Raw genomic sequence first — 18,647 nt, forward strand, 5'->3', positions numbered from 1 at the left:
TGTGCCGTGGTCAAAACAACTGTAAACTTGGAGGACCGCTGGGTCACCATCCTGTTAAAGTGAGCCAAGCACAACAATGTGAGTCCAAAAAGTTCAGTTATGTCAGTTAGGATCACCACTTTATTTTAAGAATGTAAAATGTCAGAATAATAGTATAGAGAATTATTTATTTCAGCTTTTATTTATTTAATCACATTCCCAGTGGGTCAGAAGTTTACATACACTAAATTAGTATTTGTTATCATTGCCTTTAAATTGTTTAACTTGGGTCAAATGTTTCAGGTAGCCTTCCACAAGCTTCCCACAATAAGTTTGTGTGAATTTTGGCCCATTCCTCCTGACAGAGCTGGTGCAACTGAGTCAGGTTTGTAGGTCTCCTTACTCGCACACACTTTTTCAGTTCTGCCCACACATTTTCTATAGGATTGAGGTCAGGGCTTTGTGATGGCCACTCCAATACCTTGACTTTGTTGTCCTTAAGCCATTTTGCCACAACTTTGGATGTACAGTTGGGGTCATTGTCCATTTGGAAGACCCATTTGTGACCAAGCTTTAACTTCCTGACTGATGTCTTGATCTGTGGCATTGTGTCGTATGACAAAAATGCACATTCTAGAGTGGACTTTTATTGTCCACAGCACAAGGTACACCTGTGTAATGATCATGCTGTTTACTCAGCTTCTTGATATGCCACACCTGCCAACTGGATTCATTAACTTGGCAAATGATAAATGCTCACATACAGGGATGTAAACAAATTAGTGCACTACATTTGAGAGAAATAAGCTTTTGATGCGTATGGAACCTTTCTGAGATCATTTATTTCAGTTCATGAAACATGGGTCCAACACTTTACATGTTGCGTTTATATTTTTGTTCAACATATGTCGCTCGTGAATGGCCTCACACTCCAGTAGGTGGCGGTGTATGCATCTTAAATTGGGTGCGATCCGCCAACACAATCCCAAAGAAGAAGTATTTTTTGTCATTGAGGCGGCATGCTAGCAAAGTAACTTTTGTTAAAACCCTGCATGCGTATATGTTTTGAGGAAAGGAGATGATTCGCATGGATGGAAATGACCGAAACACATTGATGAACATGGTAAGAAATGTGTCCTTGCTAACCTACCAGCCAAAAGCTGACGTTAGCTTGCTACGTTTGTTAAACGTCCAACCAGGCCAAAAAAGTGTAACGTTAGCTAGGACAATGACTGAGTCACATTTTGTAAAAAAAAACGGGAACTTGTTTCTGGTGACTGTATTTATAACACCGTATTCCCTATTTTGACCAGGGCACTTAGGAAATGGGGTGTCATTCGGCAACCACGGTGTCGCGTTAGCTAATCTGGTTTTGGACAGGTGCTGCAGTGTAGCCATCATGGCGGTAGGCTGTAACAGTTCGCGTGTTAAAATGACGTACACACTTTAAACCATATATGCTCTTTTGAGACTCCTCTTTCAAAGATTCAAAACTCTTCTAGCGATGGTAGTGAAAATAATAGGCGACTTTGATTTTTTTTTTTTTATACATGACCCAAAACATTATGGGACGTTAATTGCTTGATGAATTCAGAAACAACACCTGTGTAGACGCTTTCAAATCTACGTCGTATCCTTCATTTACTCAAGCGTTTCCTTTATGTTGGTAGTTACCCGTATACTATAGCAGTGGGTTCTGTGAAGCCTGGCAGTTGTGAATATGTATACAGCAGTTTGACGCTCATGATACTGTGCACAAACCTTTTTCTTTAGTAACACGTTCCCTCAGTTTTTTTGTGTGTTAATCTAAAATGATGTAATGTATTTACTATTCAATGAAACTAGATTCGTTTTTACTAGCCAGCTGTCTAATTTAGTGACAGAGGTACTATAGAAAAGAGTACCGGTTTGGCTAGTACTCCACTGCCATAAAGGGTTCCCTGTTGGTGGTAATGATACATGTTGTCCAGTAAAAGGTGTGGGTACTAAGATAAGCTCAATAAACTCAAGAGGAACAGAAAATATTGTAACATATGAAACCAATGTTTACCATCAACGATAAACTGCTCTTCTAAAACACTAATCTCCTATGTTTCCCATCTGTAGTGGTTCAGCATATCTCAACGAGTCGGTTTTCCTTGGAAGTCAAGAGATGCATGCTGACAATGGTACACACTTCTGTGGAGCCAAGATCATGGATCCCTCTCACCTCTGCTGTAATTGGTCTACTGGGTAAGTAGGCTACATGGCTTGGCCTATAGTCTGGCTTTTTTCCTAAATGGCACACTAGTCCCTATTTAGTGCACTACTTTTGTCCAGGGCTTTGGTCAAAGTAGTGCACTATATAGGTACTAGAGTGCCATTAGGGAATCACTGTAAATAATCTGGTCTTGGGCAGGTGCTGCAGTGTAGCCATCATGGCTGTATGCTGCAGCGTGTCTTGTAGGACCTAGACTATAACAGGGGGTTCTGTGAAGCTGCCCTGGCAGTTGCAGGTGTGAGCATGTATACAGCAGTTTGATGCTCATGTATGATACTGCAGACAAACTGTGTCTTTAGATAACAGAAGTGTCCCTTCTATATTTTTGTGTTGAAATAATGCTGTAGACGTATTTACAATTAAATTAAACAAGATTGGCTTTCGCCAACTAACTTTAGTGGGAAAGGGGTACTGTAGAAGATTATACAGGGGTAGTAGTCTAGTGCAGGGGTGTCAAACTCATTCCATGGAGGGCTGAGTGTATGCTGCCTTTTAATTTCCTTTCAATTTGTGTGTAATAGACTTAAACAACCAGGTGACTGGAGTTTAAAACTAATCAATGAGCTCAATTGATCACGCAAGTACGAGGGAGAAGTGAAAACACGCAGACAGTCGTCCCTCCACTGAATGAGTTTGACCACATGGTCTCGTGACTAAGATTTCCCTGTTGGTGGTAACGATAACGTTGTCCAGTAGAGGGCATACTTTGGATAATATCAATAAACTCATGAGGAGCCGATCAAATTCTTAAATTGAACTGTCCCACATATGAAACCAATGTTTATCAGATCAGCAAACTACTGTAATAAAAACATAACTTCTGTTTCTCACCTGTAGTGGGTCTGCATCTCATCGTGTCCGATGTCCTTGATGAACTCGCATGATGGGTCGTCTGTTGAGACCAGATGCATGATGACAGTGAAGGTGCATAGAAATATATTATCACATTCGATTTCTGTTAGAAATGGGTTCCTCTCACCGCTGCTGTAATTAGCCTACCTGGTAAGTAGGCTACATGGCTTTGCCTATAGTCTGTGTGTCCCAAATGGCACACTATTCCCTACGTAGTGCACTACTTTTTAAGCTATGTTGCTTGGGCTATAGTCTGGCCTCTTCACCAAATGGCACTATTCTCCATTTAGTACACTACTTTTGTCTAGGGCTTTGGTCAAAGTAGTGCACTATATAGGTACTAGGGTGCCATTAGGGAATCACTATGTAAATAATCTGGTCTTGGGCAGGTGCTGCAGTGTAGCCATCATGGCTGTATGCTGCAGCGTGTCTTGTAGGACCTAGACTATAACAGGGGGTTCTGTGAAGCTGCCCTGGCAGTTGCAGGTGTGAGCATGTATACAGCAATTTGATGCTCATGTATGATACTGCAGACAAACTTTGTCTTTAGATAACAGAAGTGTCCCTTTTGTGTTGACATGAATCAAATGCTGTAGACGTCTTTGCAATTCAATGAAACTAGATTTGACCAGCTAGTTAACTTTAGTGGCAAAGGGGTACTGTCGTGAAAAGCGTACACAGGTTTAGCTAGTAGTCTAGGCCCAGAAAGATTTCCCTGTTGGTGGTAATGATACACATCTTCCAGTGAGGCATACCAGGATAATATCAATAGTCATGAGGGACAGATCAAATAGTCTGTTTTATAAATTGAACTGTCTGACATATGAAACTGTAAATTATTTCAACAATAAACTGCATACTAAAACACTTCTGTAATCTTTCCCACCTGTAGTGGTTCAGGATATTTTAACAAGTCAATGTCCTTGAAGTCACGTGCGGCATTGAGACCAGATGCATGAAGGGCCAAAGCATAGAAATAGAATGACCGATTCTATTTCCGTGTCGCCACCATCCATGGATCCCTCTCACCTCTGTAATTGGCCTACCTGGTAAGTAGGCTACGTGGCTTGGCCTATAGTGTGTCTGTCCCGAATGACTCCCTATTTAATGCAGTACTTTTGACCTGGGCACATATGGCTCTGGTCAGAAGTTAGTGAACTATATAGGGAATGGTGTGTCATTCTGGACGTGCATGCTTTTGATAATCTGGTCTTGGGCAGGTGCTGCAGTTTAGCCATCATGGCTGTATGCTGCAGCGTGTCTTGTAGGACCTAGACTATAACAGGGGGTTCTGTGAAGCTGCCCTGGCAGTTGCAGGTGTGAGCATGTATACAGAAGTTTGATGCTCATGTATGATACTGCAGACAAATGTCTTTAGAAAACAGATGTATGCTGGCCTCCCTTATATATATGTTATGGTGGTTAAATGCTGTAGGTGTATTGTGCAACTCCCAGCCTATTTCCTCATTGCATGTGTCATGCTTCGTAGGCTACGCCCACCATTTTCAACTTATCTTGTGTAAAGATTTGTCAATTACATAAGCGATAATCAAGGAGCTATTTGTTCTGTGGAAAATTATGAACGACTTGGAAAGCATGTTCTAAGACGCACTAGCGGAGTGGAACTTATCTCCCAGTGTGTTGCGTTCCAGAGAACGCATAGAACCCCCGCGTTGTATCATGGCTATAATTTTGTATCATGGCTATAATTTGACATAATTAGCAGAAGTGTGTTCCAAATCCACTGAAGTAGCTAGCAAGTTTAATTGATAGCTACAGTAGTTGCCTTAGTAACCAAACAGACTTGCTTATTTAGCTTACCGAACTAGAGAAGACTGCCGTTGGGCAATGGAGGAATGTATAACTCCTCTGTCAACAGATTGTCACCAATCATGTTCACATTGTCATGCAGCATCACACGGTTGTTAGCTAATTGTCATGCTTGTGAAAATCTGCCAATTTTCCTCAACAGTACGTAATGTCACTGAGAACAAGTTAATAATCTCGAGAGAAACATGTGTAATGTTGTAGTTGATGAAATTCATGCTAATGTTTTTGTCACATGAACTCCTTGAAAGAGAGCTTTCCTTGTCCCAGAATTCAGAGGACGGCCCCATTGATGACACATGGTCAATTTACACAATGGCTGTTAATACAATTCCAATGGAATTTCCGCTTCTCAAAAGTATCTGACCAAACCAGCAGTCTTATTTTACTATTATGAAAATGTTTTCAATTTGACTTTTGCTGTAAAAAGCAGTTCAAACATGGAAGAATGAACTCTAGCCATTGAATTATACTGTTATTTTATTTGACCTTTATTTAACTTGGCATGTCGGTTAAGAACAAATTCTTACATGGCATTATAGGGAAATAATGCATACTCTTGAATGCCAATCCGAAACGAGTATTTAACAATTCCATCGTATAAAGTAGTGGTCTCCAACGTTTTCTAGCATGAGAGCTAGGGATGCACGATATATCTGTGAACATATCAGAAACTAGATGCCTAGTTTAACACTTATGTTCAAAACCGATGTCAAAGTTTGTGCATACCTATATAACGTAGGTACATGGCGTAATGGTGCCACGTAAAATGTTGCGCTACACATGCAACGCAGCATTCCTAACCTAGCCCACAATGTCTGCTGTGTGGATCAAGCAATCATTTGAAAGAGTAAGAATTTCAGCGCGACAACTCAAAAGGCAAAATCATTAAAGCCAAGATAATGGGATTCATTGCCCTTGACAATTAACCGTTCTCTGTCGTGGGTGATGTTGGCTTTCACCGACTGGTCGAGCACCGGTACACACTACCAAGTGCGCTATTTTTCAGATGTTGCCCTACCAGAGATGCACAGTAATAGCGTCACTGCTATTAGCTTCACGACATGCATACTATGGAACGCCGTTTGGGTCTTTACGTGTCAAAAAGGATACAGTAGCACTGTCAAATCTGTACAAAAAAGGTCTGCAAACACCGGCCACGAACGATGTGTTTACAATACCGCATTGGTAATAAAGCATCATTTGTTCGACCGCAACTTCTGCGGTAGCTATCTTTACCTTGGTACCTAGCTAGCACCAATATAACCAGCCTGAAAACAATGACAATTATAAACTGCAGTAATTTTCATTATTCTTAGAAATAATTTTGGAATCCTTTTGAGTAAGTATTGTTATTCGACTATTGAAATTGTAACTAGCCAGCTACTTAACCATGTTGCCCAAAGCTAGCGTTATAAGCAGCCAGCGAGCTTCATCTGGCTAGTGATGCTCGACAGGACCGGGTTATGTTGTGAAGCTAACCACATTAAGGATTAGGCACAATAGTGGAAATTGCGGTTTGCCTTCAAAATAAACGTATGTAATTGACAGTGATGCAAATTAATACAAAGTAGACCTATGCCAAACTTATTTTGAAGGATAATTGCAAAGTCCACTACTGTGGCTAATTATTGTGGCTAGCTTCACATAGGTGTCTGACCACCATTAATCAAATAAGAACTGTCTTATAAATAGGGTTAATTTAGATGACATCTACCTATATAGTTAGCTAACTATAGCTACTGAAACGGTTGTCTTTTTGCTATGTTTTTGGAGAAGAACATTGTTTGCATCCATGAGCTAGCCAGCTTTTTTTATGACCTGCATTGTAGGTGCGTGAGACAACTTTACCAGCATATCATACATATCGATGAATAGTTGTGACGTGATACTGTAATCAATGTGTAAGAAACGTATAAACGTGTTAAATTATGTGCCGTGCAGTCATTCAGGTCCTGATTGGTCGACAAGCTTATTTAGTGTTATTTGACACGCAAAGACCCAAACAGCGTTCCATAGAAATCCTGGTTGAGAATGAAACAAATTAACAAATGAACGAAACAGCACAGCATGTAAGTGAAAGAAATAGGTTTTGATTGTTTTACTTGTAATGGGGACATGCGTAAATGCCAACAAAATAACTTTTTGGTGTGTGTGTAACCTTTATTTAACTAGGCAAGTCTGTTAACCAATTCTTATTTACTATAAAGGCTTAACCAAGACAAACACGGACGACCCTGGGCCAATCGTGCTCCTCCATATGGGACTCTCAATCACGGCCGGGTGTGATACAGCCTGGATTCGAACCAAGGACTGTAGTGACGCTTCTTGCATTGAGTGCCTTAGACCGCTGTGTGTGTAACTATTTAACTGTACTAGAATGCTTAAAAGCCCCCTAAAATGTTTATTTGTATCTATTAATTTTAAGGAAAATATTGGATATCTGCAAATTGTCATCGGTGCATCACTAATGAGAGCTACTAAAACTATTTATTTTTTATAGCGTTCAAATTGGCACATTCTCCTCTGCAACTCTTCCACGGGATTTGTTTGTTGATAACTGGTCAAATAATGGGTCATTAAGGTATTTTTTTAAAATATTACACTCAATAGGCTTATTACAAATGTGCATTGAGAAGTTATCAATGTCAATGTTTAAATCAGGTAAATTGAGGTCTGGTGGAAACTAACACATTTGAGTTTAATGCATTAAGCAAGAAAGGAATGTCAGTCTAGCTATGTTTCTGCTGTTAGGCCTGCTGCAGCACAGTTTGCAAAACAATGGCAACCCAATTGATACTACAAATCATCTCTTTGTCAGGTAAGCCTACTATGCAGTTACCATTTTAATTGGTTTTGGGGGAAAGTCTGCCTACCCGCAAGGCGGCTAGCATTGGCGCGCGTCTACCCGCAAGGCGGCGAGCATTGGCGCGCGTCTACCCGCAAGGCGGCTATTATTAGCATCCCTAACTGGATATATACGGAGTGCTAGACAAATGCGCACACCAAACAGACAGACTGGGGCAATATTGCTGGAAATGAATTGGCAGATATTGTTACGTTTGTCTTTTTAAGCCAATGGTTGCTACCCAGGGGTGGGATAATGTCAATGTGGTGTTGATTGGATAGCAGCCGGGAGCTTTGTATGACCGTTAGAACGCAAAAGAACGCAAAAAAAATGTTTTGACTGATGTATATTCATAGAACTAAATTAAATGTATAGTGGTGTATTGTCATCACGATAACCATTTGTCAAAGATTCAGTGATGTATGTTATTATCCACTTCCTGTAGCAAGCAACAAACGCTACAACCATAAAATGTGTTCATGACAGAATGACCTTGCAGGGGGCTCTGTAACAACTTGACTCTCAGCCAAGACCATATCACATTTGTGTGACTGTATTTCTGGAACATGCTGTTCTCTTGGTGTAAACTAATGTGGCATGATGTCAGAACTGTAGTTTTGCTGTACAATTGTTCATGACTCATCAATAAAACTAGTAAACAAATTCATTTTTTCCATGTCAAATCTATTAATTTTAATGCTGTAAAAATTTCACCATGAAAGCATTTGCACCATCTGAAGTTTTAACCTTGGTGGGTTTGATGGTAGACCTTGGTTTGGTGCTGAATGGATGTCATGTTACTAGTTTGCCTTAGAATGGAGTCGACTACATTTCAGTCAGCACTAGCCATCTGTGCTAAATGTGTTGCATACTCCGTGTGTAATTCCGTGGCCTGAAGAATAAGCTTCGTCCCAAGGCTGCTGCTTATTCCCAGAAGGCCTTGTCATTGATGGCACTGTTATGAAATATGAGCTAAAATCCCTGTGTTTGACACGCACATGTGCTAAGAATGGCACGGATAGACTGACATTGCCCTGTGTGGATCTTAGAGGATTATCTTAGTTCTACTTAGATCTAAACTCTGCAGATAACTACATGTGCATGATTCCACAGCCATGTGAAATGTTTCCATATTGCAGCTGAATGCAAATTATTCCTACCTCTTAATTTCCCTGCTGGGATTTGGCGTTCTCAAATGGTTATCCAACAGGAAGCCCTGCCCTAGGGGAAGTGGGTAATTGTGGAACCTCACATGTAAAACATTTGACAAGGCTATGCCTTACACAACAGTCCCCCTGTGCCATAATGTCCTAACTTTATCAAATTGAATCAATGGAATGTTGATAAAGGCATTGCAGCGGCGGAAGCAGATAATACATGGCTAATGAGGTTAGTATTGAAAATGTCATTACCAGCTCAGTCAAGTAAAACAAAGTCAAATACGTTTTCATGTTAGCTTCATGATTTCCATCTATCTTGTCATGGTTCATCCTTTGTATCCCATGACTCATTTTGCCGTATACTGGTGATTTGAATTCCCAATGTTGACTCTGAAGCCTACTGAACATATTGCTCATGCAATTGTATCTTATACAGTAACCATAGCCTAATCATTTTGGGGGACCCTTCAACTCATGCTTATGATCTACTGTACTGCCAACTTTGGCCACACACTTTTTTGAAAGACTGGCACGTGCACATGGACTTTAGGAGAACTAAGCTGAAATCCAGTAAATGGTTTCTAGAGACTGAGTTGTGAAGTGCATGCCATGCTGTATTTTAAATGGATAAAGCTCTCATAAATTATGAGATTGAGGGATTGAGATTATATTTGAGTGCAGAATTGGGCAAATATTTTATTTTTGTAGTATGGATTTTTGGGGATCCACACAGTAAAATACTCATTTTGTAAACAGAAGTATGGTGAAAGAGACTTAACACATGTCACATGGGTATATTGTCTAATATCATGAATTGATGCATGGTCATGAAATTAAACATTTTTTTTTTTCAAATGTGCATGTGCACAGTTCTCTGCTCAGTGAAGATGACAGCTTTACTCATATCATGTAGCTTTTCCCTGTTGCTTGTCACAATGACATTTGACATTAATCTTATGACAGCTGAGCTGGAAGCATAAAAAAAAAAATTTTCAATCGCAATGCCAGCTCATATGTCATGTCTACTAATATTCTGTCCCATCACTCAACTATTATTTTTCTGATAGGCCTACATATAGATTTAGCGGATTTATATTCTATGATTTGTATTGGAACCGCATATGCACCACACCGCGGCACTGCTGAGCTCTGTCTGTCCCAAAGGGGGAGGGGCGAAGCTGTCAATGAGAAAGCTCAAGCTTTCAAATACGTTCATTCTCTCCAGTCCTCAAGGCTCAAACCTTCAGCTGGCTGTCTTTAGCTCGCTAGCTGCATCTGGACTCTTCGTTATGAAAACCCAATTCTGAACCTGTTAGCTAGCTATGCCTTTTTGAACTGCTGTTGTCGCTATCAGGTCGATGGCTAATTGGCTAGCAAAAGAGCTAGCTAACCTCAAGCACTCGTTCATCACCGACCGGCAAAAAGGGAACCGAATAAGGCTATGGATTAATAGTTAGAAGTGTACTTGAGTTTCCCGTTCAGTCAAAACAATACGATACAAATATATCGAAAGAAGCAGATATTTGTTAAAGAAATTCGATAATTCATTGGTGAGTGTAATTTATATTTGTTAATTTAACGTTATACATGTGTAAATTCGTATTACCTGCAAGGCACATGCCTGTAGTGATTGTGTACAGTGATGACTAGCTAATGTAGGCTAAATAGCCTAAATCATGCTTTTAACGACATAGGCTTCTACATGGTATAGCTATATAGGATGTCTGTGTGTGAGAGTGTCACTCACTGAGCATCACTGAGTGAGTGTTCTTGATTTCTGAAGGGCTCAGCTATAAATGTTTGAGTGGCACTGGCACAGCTTGTTTGTACAGTAGATTACAGTGCTGCTGGCTATGGCGTATTGGTTAACAGTGAACGAACCTGTATTGTATTCTGGTTTGGTTTCTGAAATGTCACCTGTTCTTTTCCCTTTGACTTACATCTTTTGTTCAGCAGGGAAGTATCATCTCTCTCTAATACATGACGGTAACCATTGTTCACCTGTTTTAAGTAGCCTAAATAACCCCTATGGTTGCCTAAATGGAAAGGATTAGCCTAGTTTTACTTTAGTAGAATATGATTAGCTTTTACATACAGTAGCATAGATGTAGCTTGGTGCCGGTCTTCTGCTCTCTTGCCAACTCATATGAAATTGTTATGCCAAATTTCATTTGAAAAACAGGCTGACACACAGGCTAGTGGGACGTTTTAGTTGAAAAGCCCCATATCACTCAGAAGTATAGCTCTGGTCCAGTGCGTTACATATGGCTTATGCCTTAAACGTTGGAGGCTCAAGCCGACCCTAACGCCCTGGTTGGATCAGACCTACCAGAAGTAGTGCTGTGTAGGGGTGTCAAACACTTTCTATCACACGATGTCCCTTCCTTGCCGCACGGCTACTGAAAAAGTAAAGCAACACTTGCTTAGTAACATGTATCTGCACGTTAAATAAATCAACAACACTGAACGAGTATGGTATGTCATGTGCTAAGACTGGGCAGGTAATCTGCCTGTCTTTACATGTCCTTGTCGGAGCAGGTTTACAGCAACACTTACATTTCACAATGTGATTTTTGTTTTGAGATCTTGTACATCTGGGTTGTGTTCAGTAGGCACAAAGCATAAGAAAATGGTCTGAAACAGGGAGGTAGTACAATCTGAACCTGTCCAGTAAGAAGCGCTCGTACCTGTTTGACAACAGGGCAATTCCACACCTGGACAGCCCGGAAATATTTAACATATCTCAGATTGGTCTGGCAATTCTCACATAGAAACTTTGGGAGGAAGAATGTCAAACATTCTTTTTACATTTGTATCACAAACCATTAGTGGCAATTTTAGGCCTTTTTAGACTATAGGGCCTACATTCCTCCTGTAAGACCCTATGAACTGTGAACCGTACAAGATAACATCTGTGTCCAAATAACCATACTAGCGTACGAAATAGTACGCGTAAAAAGAAAGTGTTATAGTTAGGGATGCAAGATATATCGGTGAATGTATCGGGATCGGCCGATATTAGCTCAAATTGCCGACATCGGTATCGGCCCAATGTCTAGGTTAATGTTGATGTTAAACCGATGTCAAAGCTACCGTGCATACTTTTATAACGTAGGTACATGACTTAATGACACCACGTTAAAATTTTGCGCTACACATGCAACACAGCATTCCTAACCTAGCCCACAATGTCTTCTGTGTGGATCGAGCAGTCCTTTGAAAGAGTAAGAAGATTTCAGCGAGACAACTCAAAGGCGAAGTCCATTAAAGCCAAGATAATGGAATTCATTGCCCTTGACAATCAACCGTTCTCTGTCGTGGGTGATGTTGGCTTTCACCGACTGGTCGAGCACCGGTACACACTACCAAGTGTGCTATTTTTCAGATGTTGCCCTACCGGAGATGCACAGTAATAGCGTCACTGTTATACATACTATGGAACGCAGTTTGGGTCATTGCGTGTTTAACTATTTAACTAGGCAGTCAGTTAAGAACAAATTCTTATTAACAAGACTGCCCGGATGACGCTGGGCCAATTGTGCGCCATCCTATGGGACTCCCAATCACGGCCGGATGTGATACAGCCTGGATTCGAACCAGGGACTGTTACGCCTCTTGCACTGAGATGCAGTGCCTTAGACCGCTGTGTGTGTGTTAACTATTTAACTGTACTAGAATGCTTAAAAGGCTGCAAAAAATGTAAATATCGGCTATCGTTTTTTGATGGCTAGGAAAATATCGAGTATCGGACATATGTCATATCGGTGCATCACTAGTTATAGTATGTGACATTTTGAAAATAGCACTCCGAATTTGTTGCAATTGCGTTGACTCCCACAATTAGTTTATTTTGGTACAGCTCGTCAATTTATCTGATTATCAGCTGTTAGACACGCGAGTCAGAAAAGATGATTGAATTCTACTAGATTAGTTGTTGGTTATGTTAGGGCAGGGGTTTCTGTATAAACACAAACTCACATCCTTGACAACTTACTTCACAACAGCTCTGAGCTGCTCCACGGAGCATAAGAAGTATGAATGTCCTGACTTCTGCAGATGCCGTATCACCGTAAATGTTGCAAGGCCAATGCAGAAGTTGGATTGACCATGCAGAATGCACGTCTTTCTCCAGAATGTGGTCTCTCCTGCTAATTTGTGCACATTCATTGTTTCATAACTTCATTGTTTGATTGTTAGTGTCTATCAATTCCCCATTACATACAGTAGATCACCAGTAGTACAATTACTGGCCTGCGTGCAAATGTAGGCATATAAATGTGTCCATTTGGGGATCTGATCGTATTTCTGATTGGCTTAACGCACCACCACTAATGAGCTGTGGAGCATCTCAAAGTAATGTTTTCTTCACATCAGACAGCAAGCAGCCCTGTTTTTACATTAATTGAGAATTACAATAGTTCCTAAAAGTTTTCAAAAGATCTTTCCAGCTTTCTCCCTTTCGATAACCACTCGGCATGAAAGGGGAAAATGTCATGCTCTGATCCAGTGGAAATGTCATACAATAGGACTACTTAATGACTTCTTATCCGTTGCGTAAATAGCCTACAGGAAACTCTGAAGGCCCAGAATAATTTATCATATATCCCATGTTAATAGTTGATACGTTTCAAGTATGTTGCAGACAATGTGATTCATAGGATATTTATTATCAGGATATTCTCTACCTGCAAGCTACAATGTTTTTATTTGTTGGCTTTATAGGCAATTTTTACATAGTTGGCAATGGCAATATAAGTAACCTTTTTAGAATTGTATCATTTTCATTTGGATATAATTTAGATTAACCACATGACAATTATTTTGAAATATGAAGATGTTATAAATGAGATGAAACAGTTTCACGAAAATATGCACATGAAAACTTTAACTGGCACGCAGATCGGTAGAAATTGTAAGATAAATTGGTATTCCACGTGAGAAAGGTTGCCGATTCCTCGTGTAACCCATTACAGGCAACTTCGAGAGAGTAATGGCAGAATCTGCGAGTCAGTAGAAGTGGGAGGAGAATGGTCGGGTTAAGTTTGAGTTTTTTGTTATCTTGATCTCTGGCTCCCTCTTGAGTCATTTGTCTTATTTCATCAAAGGTGTGCTTAAGGCATCAGACAAGCTCTATGCATAGCTTGTTGATTTTATTAAAACACAGGGTGTGTCCTATATATTGAAAAATACACATTTTAACATTTCGACCAATCCAAATAACATGCAGTGGAACATTCCAGCGTTTTCAGGGTCCACATCTGTTGGCTCTGTCAGGACCATAGCCTAGTCCTACTGTATTTGCCAACGTCTGCACTGTGGTGGTTACCACCACTAAGTTCTTGGAATGCGCTGCTTACATTTTACATCACAGAGGATGCGTTAATTCATCAGTTCTCTACGGCCAAGCACGCATTCGTGCATTTACGTAGGCTGTAGTGCAGTATTAATGACTCCCAAGCTTTCAGTTCTACCGCTAGCTCCACATAATATTTACATACGCATCAATGTAGGTTTACCTGAATAGTTTATCAGCCATGCGGTTGTGACTAATTGGCACTTGGCAGTCCCTGACTTTCCAGTATTTGGCCATGTCTATCTCCATCTCTGTTCCCTATGCAGTTCAGTACCTGAGTGTGTGATGCATGGTGCGAAACTCTGCATTCATTGATCAGTTCAATGAGACGCGCTTCCTCTCCCACGGCAGAGCAAAGTGCCTTCCTGCAGGCAATCACTGCAGACAAACTGCCAAGTACTCCGGGCTCCCCGCCAGCTGCCACACACACACGCACACACAAACAAACGTGGCTTACTTAATGACATGTCAGATGCCTCCAGCGGGGCCATCCAGAACTATACTGCTATTTTACCAACTCAAGAACAATTTTCTTCGTATGTTACGCACCCAGTCTAATGCAGTCTGGCCCATTTTTGTCTTCTCTCACCAAGAAAAGTCTATGATGTTGGTTATATAAGCTCTAATATCAGATTGTTTTCTCTCAGGTCGTTGGCACCACAGTCATTCCCACCATGGTGCAGAAGTATCAGTCACCCATCAGGGTGTACAAGCAGCCTTTTGAGCTGGTGATGGAGGTAAGTGTTACTCTACCCTAGACTCTTGACCTCCATTGACGCCCCACATGAATATTAGATAGTGGTGGTTATGCAACGGTAATGAATGGGTCGACAAGACAACCTCGAGGAAGTGGTTGGTAAGGACGTTAGGGCAACCCTGTCCTTCATATGATTGACTTGAACTTGACAACATGGTTGTTTGAGATGTAGCCTAGGTCTAACAAATACCCAGGCAGTAGTGGTTGGGTTATGTAATGGTAATGAATGGGTCCCCAAGACCACCTTGAGGGAAGGGTTGGTAAAGTACGTTAGGGCAACCTTGGCTTCATATTGAACATGTGTGCCACATGATGTGTGGTCGTGTTGCACTGTGGCGTACGAATCTAGCTGCCTGGGTCTAACATGCACTAGCAGTCATAATACTTTGATGGTCTTCGACTGGTCTTCTTGACTGATCATTTGTAATGTACCAAGCAGACCGTTCAAGAATTGTCAAGCCAAGTCCAGTCCAGGATGCACAAATCTCTTCTAGTCCATCTAGTATGTAGACAACTCAAACCTCCAGACCATCTCAGGCCATGTCTGTGCACCAACCCTTTTAATATCTCAATAGTAAATGGTGGGCACTGTTATGTTGAACAGAAGTACCACTGCTGAATTGGTTGCTGGTCTGTTTCCTCTGTTAAATGCAGCACCTGTGCAGGCTTTTGGTGAGTGAGTGTCTTCTGGCTCCTATCGTGTGCTTGAGTTGTACTCACTCACTCAGATAAGGTGAGGGGATGCGTGCAGTACACAACCTGGAAGTATAGACGTAGCATCTGCCTCGGTCTGTCGATCTCTCTCTCTCTCTGGGTGTCTATCACTTTCTCTCTCCTCCACTCTCTCTGCCTCAATGAGTATGGTTACATGCACACAATAATGTGACCCTTTGTGCATAGTCAGATTAATATAATAGTTTAAAACGTTTACATGCTTTGCAAGAACAATTTCCTTAATAGTCTTGTTTCCATGGAGACATCTGAAATCGGGCTACCTGATGGCACTCTGATAAATGCAGGAAATCCAAAATAAACATTCTACCACAGCGACCATGTTATTTTTGGGAAGCATATTTAATTCTGAAAACTACTTTGCATATATTCAGCTGTTCCAAACTCACTTCACTCACGCTAAAGAGGGACTCTCACTCGGCTGGTGCTGGCACATGCGCAGATCAAGCGCACAGCTGGATTTAAAACCAGGTGTTGTAATACGCGTATGCGTAACATAGATTTTGACCTTGAGCCGACGTAAGGTGTTGACATGACTATTGCATAATATGCCTACTGCCTTAACCAGTTTAATATCAAATTATTACTGTAAACGTTAACGCACTCACTGTCCTTCTCTTTTTCATTCTCGTTTGCTCCATCTTTCTCCCTATTTTGGCACCTCTCTTCCTCCCCCTCTCTTTCTATCTCTTCTCAGCCTCCAGAGCTAGAGGACAGGACTGTCAGGCAGGGCTGTCACAGAGGGTTCACTGAGTAAACGGTTCAGTAGCAGATGAGCAGTGGAAAAACACTGGCTTATTCCGCCTCTCCACAGTACCACAGTACAGTGGCTACAGCTAAATGACTTAAATGTAAATGTACAGGCCGGGAGGCGCATGTTCACTACATTAAACTGGGTTAATTCACTGTGGTAACTTGGTAGTGTTACTTCATGACCATGTTTCACATAGTTAGGAGGAGGACGATAATTCATCATTTTGGTTAACCACCTCATCTTGCTTTACTTAATAGGTGTTGTTACTCAGTTTTCATTGGAAAATCAAGGTTGGCCAACTTTAAGACCTGTAACTATTTCCAGAAGACATGCAATCAAAGCATTGTTTTTTGTTCAATCCCATTTAACTGCGCTTCAATTGAATGTGATTCAATAAACTATTTTGAGTTTGGCTATTGTAGCCATGCATGCAGGTTTTATTTGCTGCCTCAAATAAGCTTTCTCCATTAAAGTGAAGAAGAGGCAAATGTCCTTAGCGCTGGCCTTTGTGAATGGTGGGCAAGCATTGGACAGGGGGCTATAAATAGTCAGTGAGTGGCAGCTGCTTGAACACTACACCTGGGGGACAGCAGGGGAGGATGAGGGGAGGGGGGCTGGACTGAAATGGCAGGAAAACCACATTGGGCTGCCTGAGGGGCATCCAAGCTGGGATGAGCTGCCTTAAGGTTTCGGTTCGGCTAGGTGAAACGATTTAATGTTGCTCTTAAAAGACCTTCACTTGAGAAACGTGAAATAAGCTGCAATAGTACTTTGTCCATCTTGAGACGCTGTAGCCAGTATACACTTCCTCAAAATAGTCAGAATTAATGTAACGCAAGAGATCTGTCATTAATTTTGACGTTTTTCCTGAGATCTCAGTCATGCAATTTTGTTTGGTGCAGTATTTCTCAAGTGAAAAAAATGACACACGAGTTGTCTCTTGTTGAATGACAACAAACACTTGATTGAATAATCCCTCCTGTTGACCAAACATCAACGAAGGGGCCAAGACTTCACTACAGTCTTCGGCTTGCCTCAAAATGTTTGTGTGTGTGTGCACGAACAGCCCCCCCTCCCCCCACAAAAACACTTTGCTGAAGACCAAAACGAATAACAAATTCACTAAATATCATGATATAAGCACAAACTGTTAGGAACTGTCAAATGGGAAGCATGCAGATGCCTTTTAGAGTCAGATGGGACGGGTTCTGTTAATCTGGGGCACAAGCAGAGGGGTAGAGAACCAACATAAGAAGCTGAGGAATCAAGGCAGAGGGTTATTTGGCAGGAAAAATGGTTGAACGATGCACACGTTTATGTGCAGATACAAGTGGTTCATTGTGTGTCGTAATGGTCAATTGTCTGTCTGTCTCCTGTATTTTTTAAATTTGATATCTCTTCAACAGGTCGGCCTGACTCAGTTGTCAGAATGATGTAGCCTCGTAGAAGAGGTGGTTCACTATGCCACGTATTCTCTAGCCTATTGTCTGCTCTTTTCTTTATTGATGTGAGTGGTACATTTACACTGACTGATATGGCCCCTCCTAAAGCTGGTGCATTTGAAGAGGCAGTTTGATATATTCTCTCTCCACGGGGAAATTACAAATTGGCAGACACTTTGGGTATTTTCTGAATCAAAAAGTGGCTGAGATGGTGGTCCCCCCATCTGGGCGGCGTAGAGAAATGTTAGCATTTTTAAGACAATTTCTTGCAATTATACAGATTTCTCCATCGAGCTGAGAGATTGTTGCAGGTTTAAAGCAATTTCCTGCAACTCTAAATATTCTGCCATGGAGCTGAGAGACTGGTGTTATTGATGCCCTAGTGAGATCACAAAGCCATGCAAGCTGTCTGTCCCTGCTCTGCTCTCAGCTAACTCCTTGACTGCACCTATTTGAGTGTCCCTACTTTGTGCCACACCTTCAGGCAGCATAGCTGTGGGCGTTACTGCATGAGAATGTACCTGTGTTTCGGTGTTTTTGCAGGGCCCGTGTAATTTGATATGTTGTTGTGGGTGTGTTTATAAACAGTGCTGTGTTGTCATCAGATTCTGTTTGGTATGACAAGTCTTGCAGTTCTTCTTTCAACAGACTTGAAATTTGGCAAACATGGCTTTTCATTCTTT

At 41.2% G+C, this 18,647-nt stretch overlaps 1 protein-coding gene across 7 annotated transcripts in view; it reads left to right on the forward strand.

Moving 5' to 3' along the window:
• Window positions 1–806: 806 nt before the first annotated feature.
• Window positions 807–18,647, forward strand: part of LOC118389226 (SEC14-like protein 1) — a 60,685-nt gene continuing 42,844 nt past the window's right edge. For 2 of the 7 annotated variants that reach the window (XM_035779077.2, XM_052527622.1), the window contains exons 1-2: window positions 10,134–10,476; window positions 14,927–15,016. In XM_035779077.2, coding sequence (XP_035634970.2) covers window positions 14,954–15,016 — 63 coding nt within the window. In that variant the 5' untranslated portion in view covers window positions 10,134–10,476; window positions 14,927–14,953. Of the gene's footprint in view, window positions 1,103–2,085; window positions 2,212–3,076; window positions 3,242–3,983; window positions 4,141–10,133; window positions 10,477–14,926; window positions 15,017–18,647 lie in introns of those variants that run through there. The other 5 variants (XM_052527621.1, XM_052527623.1, XM_052527619.1 and 2 more) reach the window with 4 other exon arrangements.

The sequence above is a fragment of the Oncorhynchus keta genome, chromosome 10, assembly GCF_023373465.1.
Source record: "Oncorhynchus keta strain PuntledgeMale-10-30-2019 chromosome 10, Oket_V2, whole genome shotgun sequence".
NCBI lineage: Eukaryota > Metazoa > Chordata > Actinopteri > Salmoniformes > Salmonidae > Oncorhynchus > Oncorhynchus keta.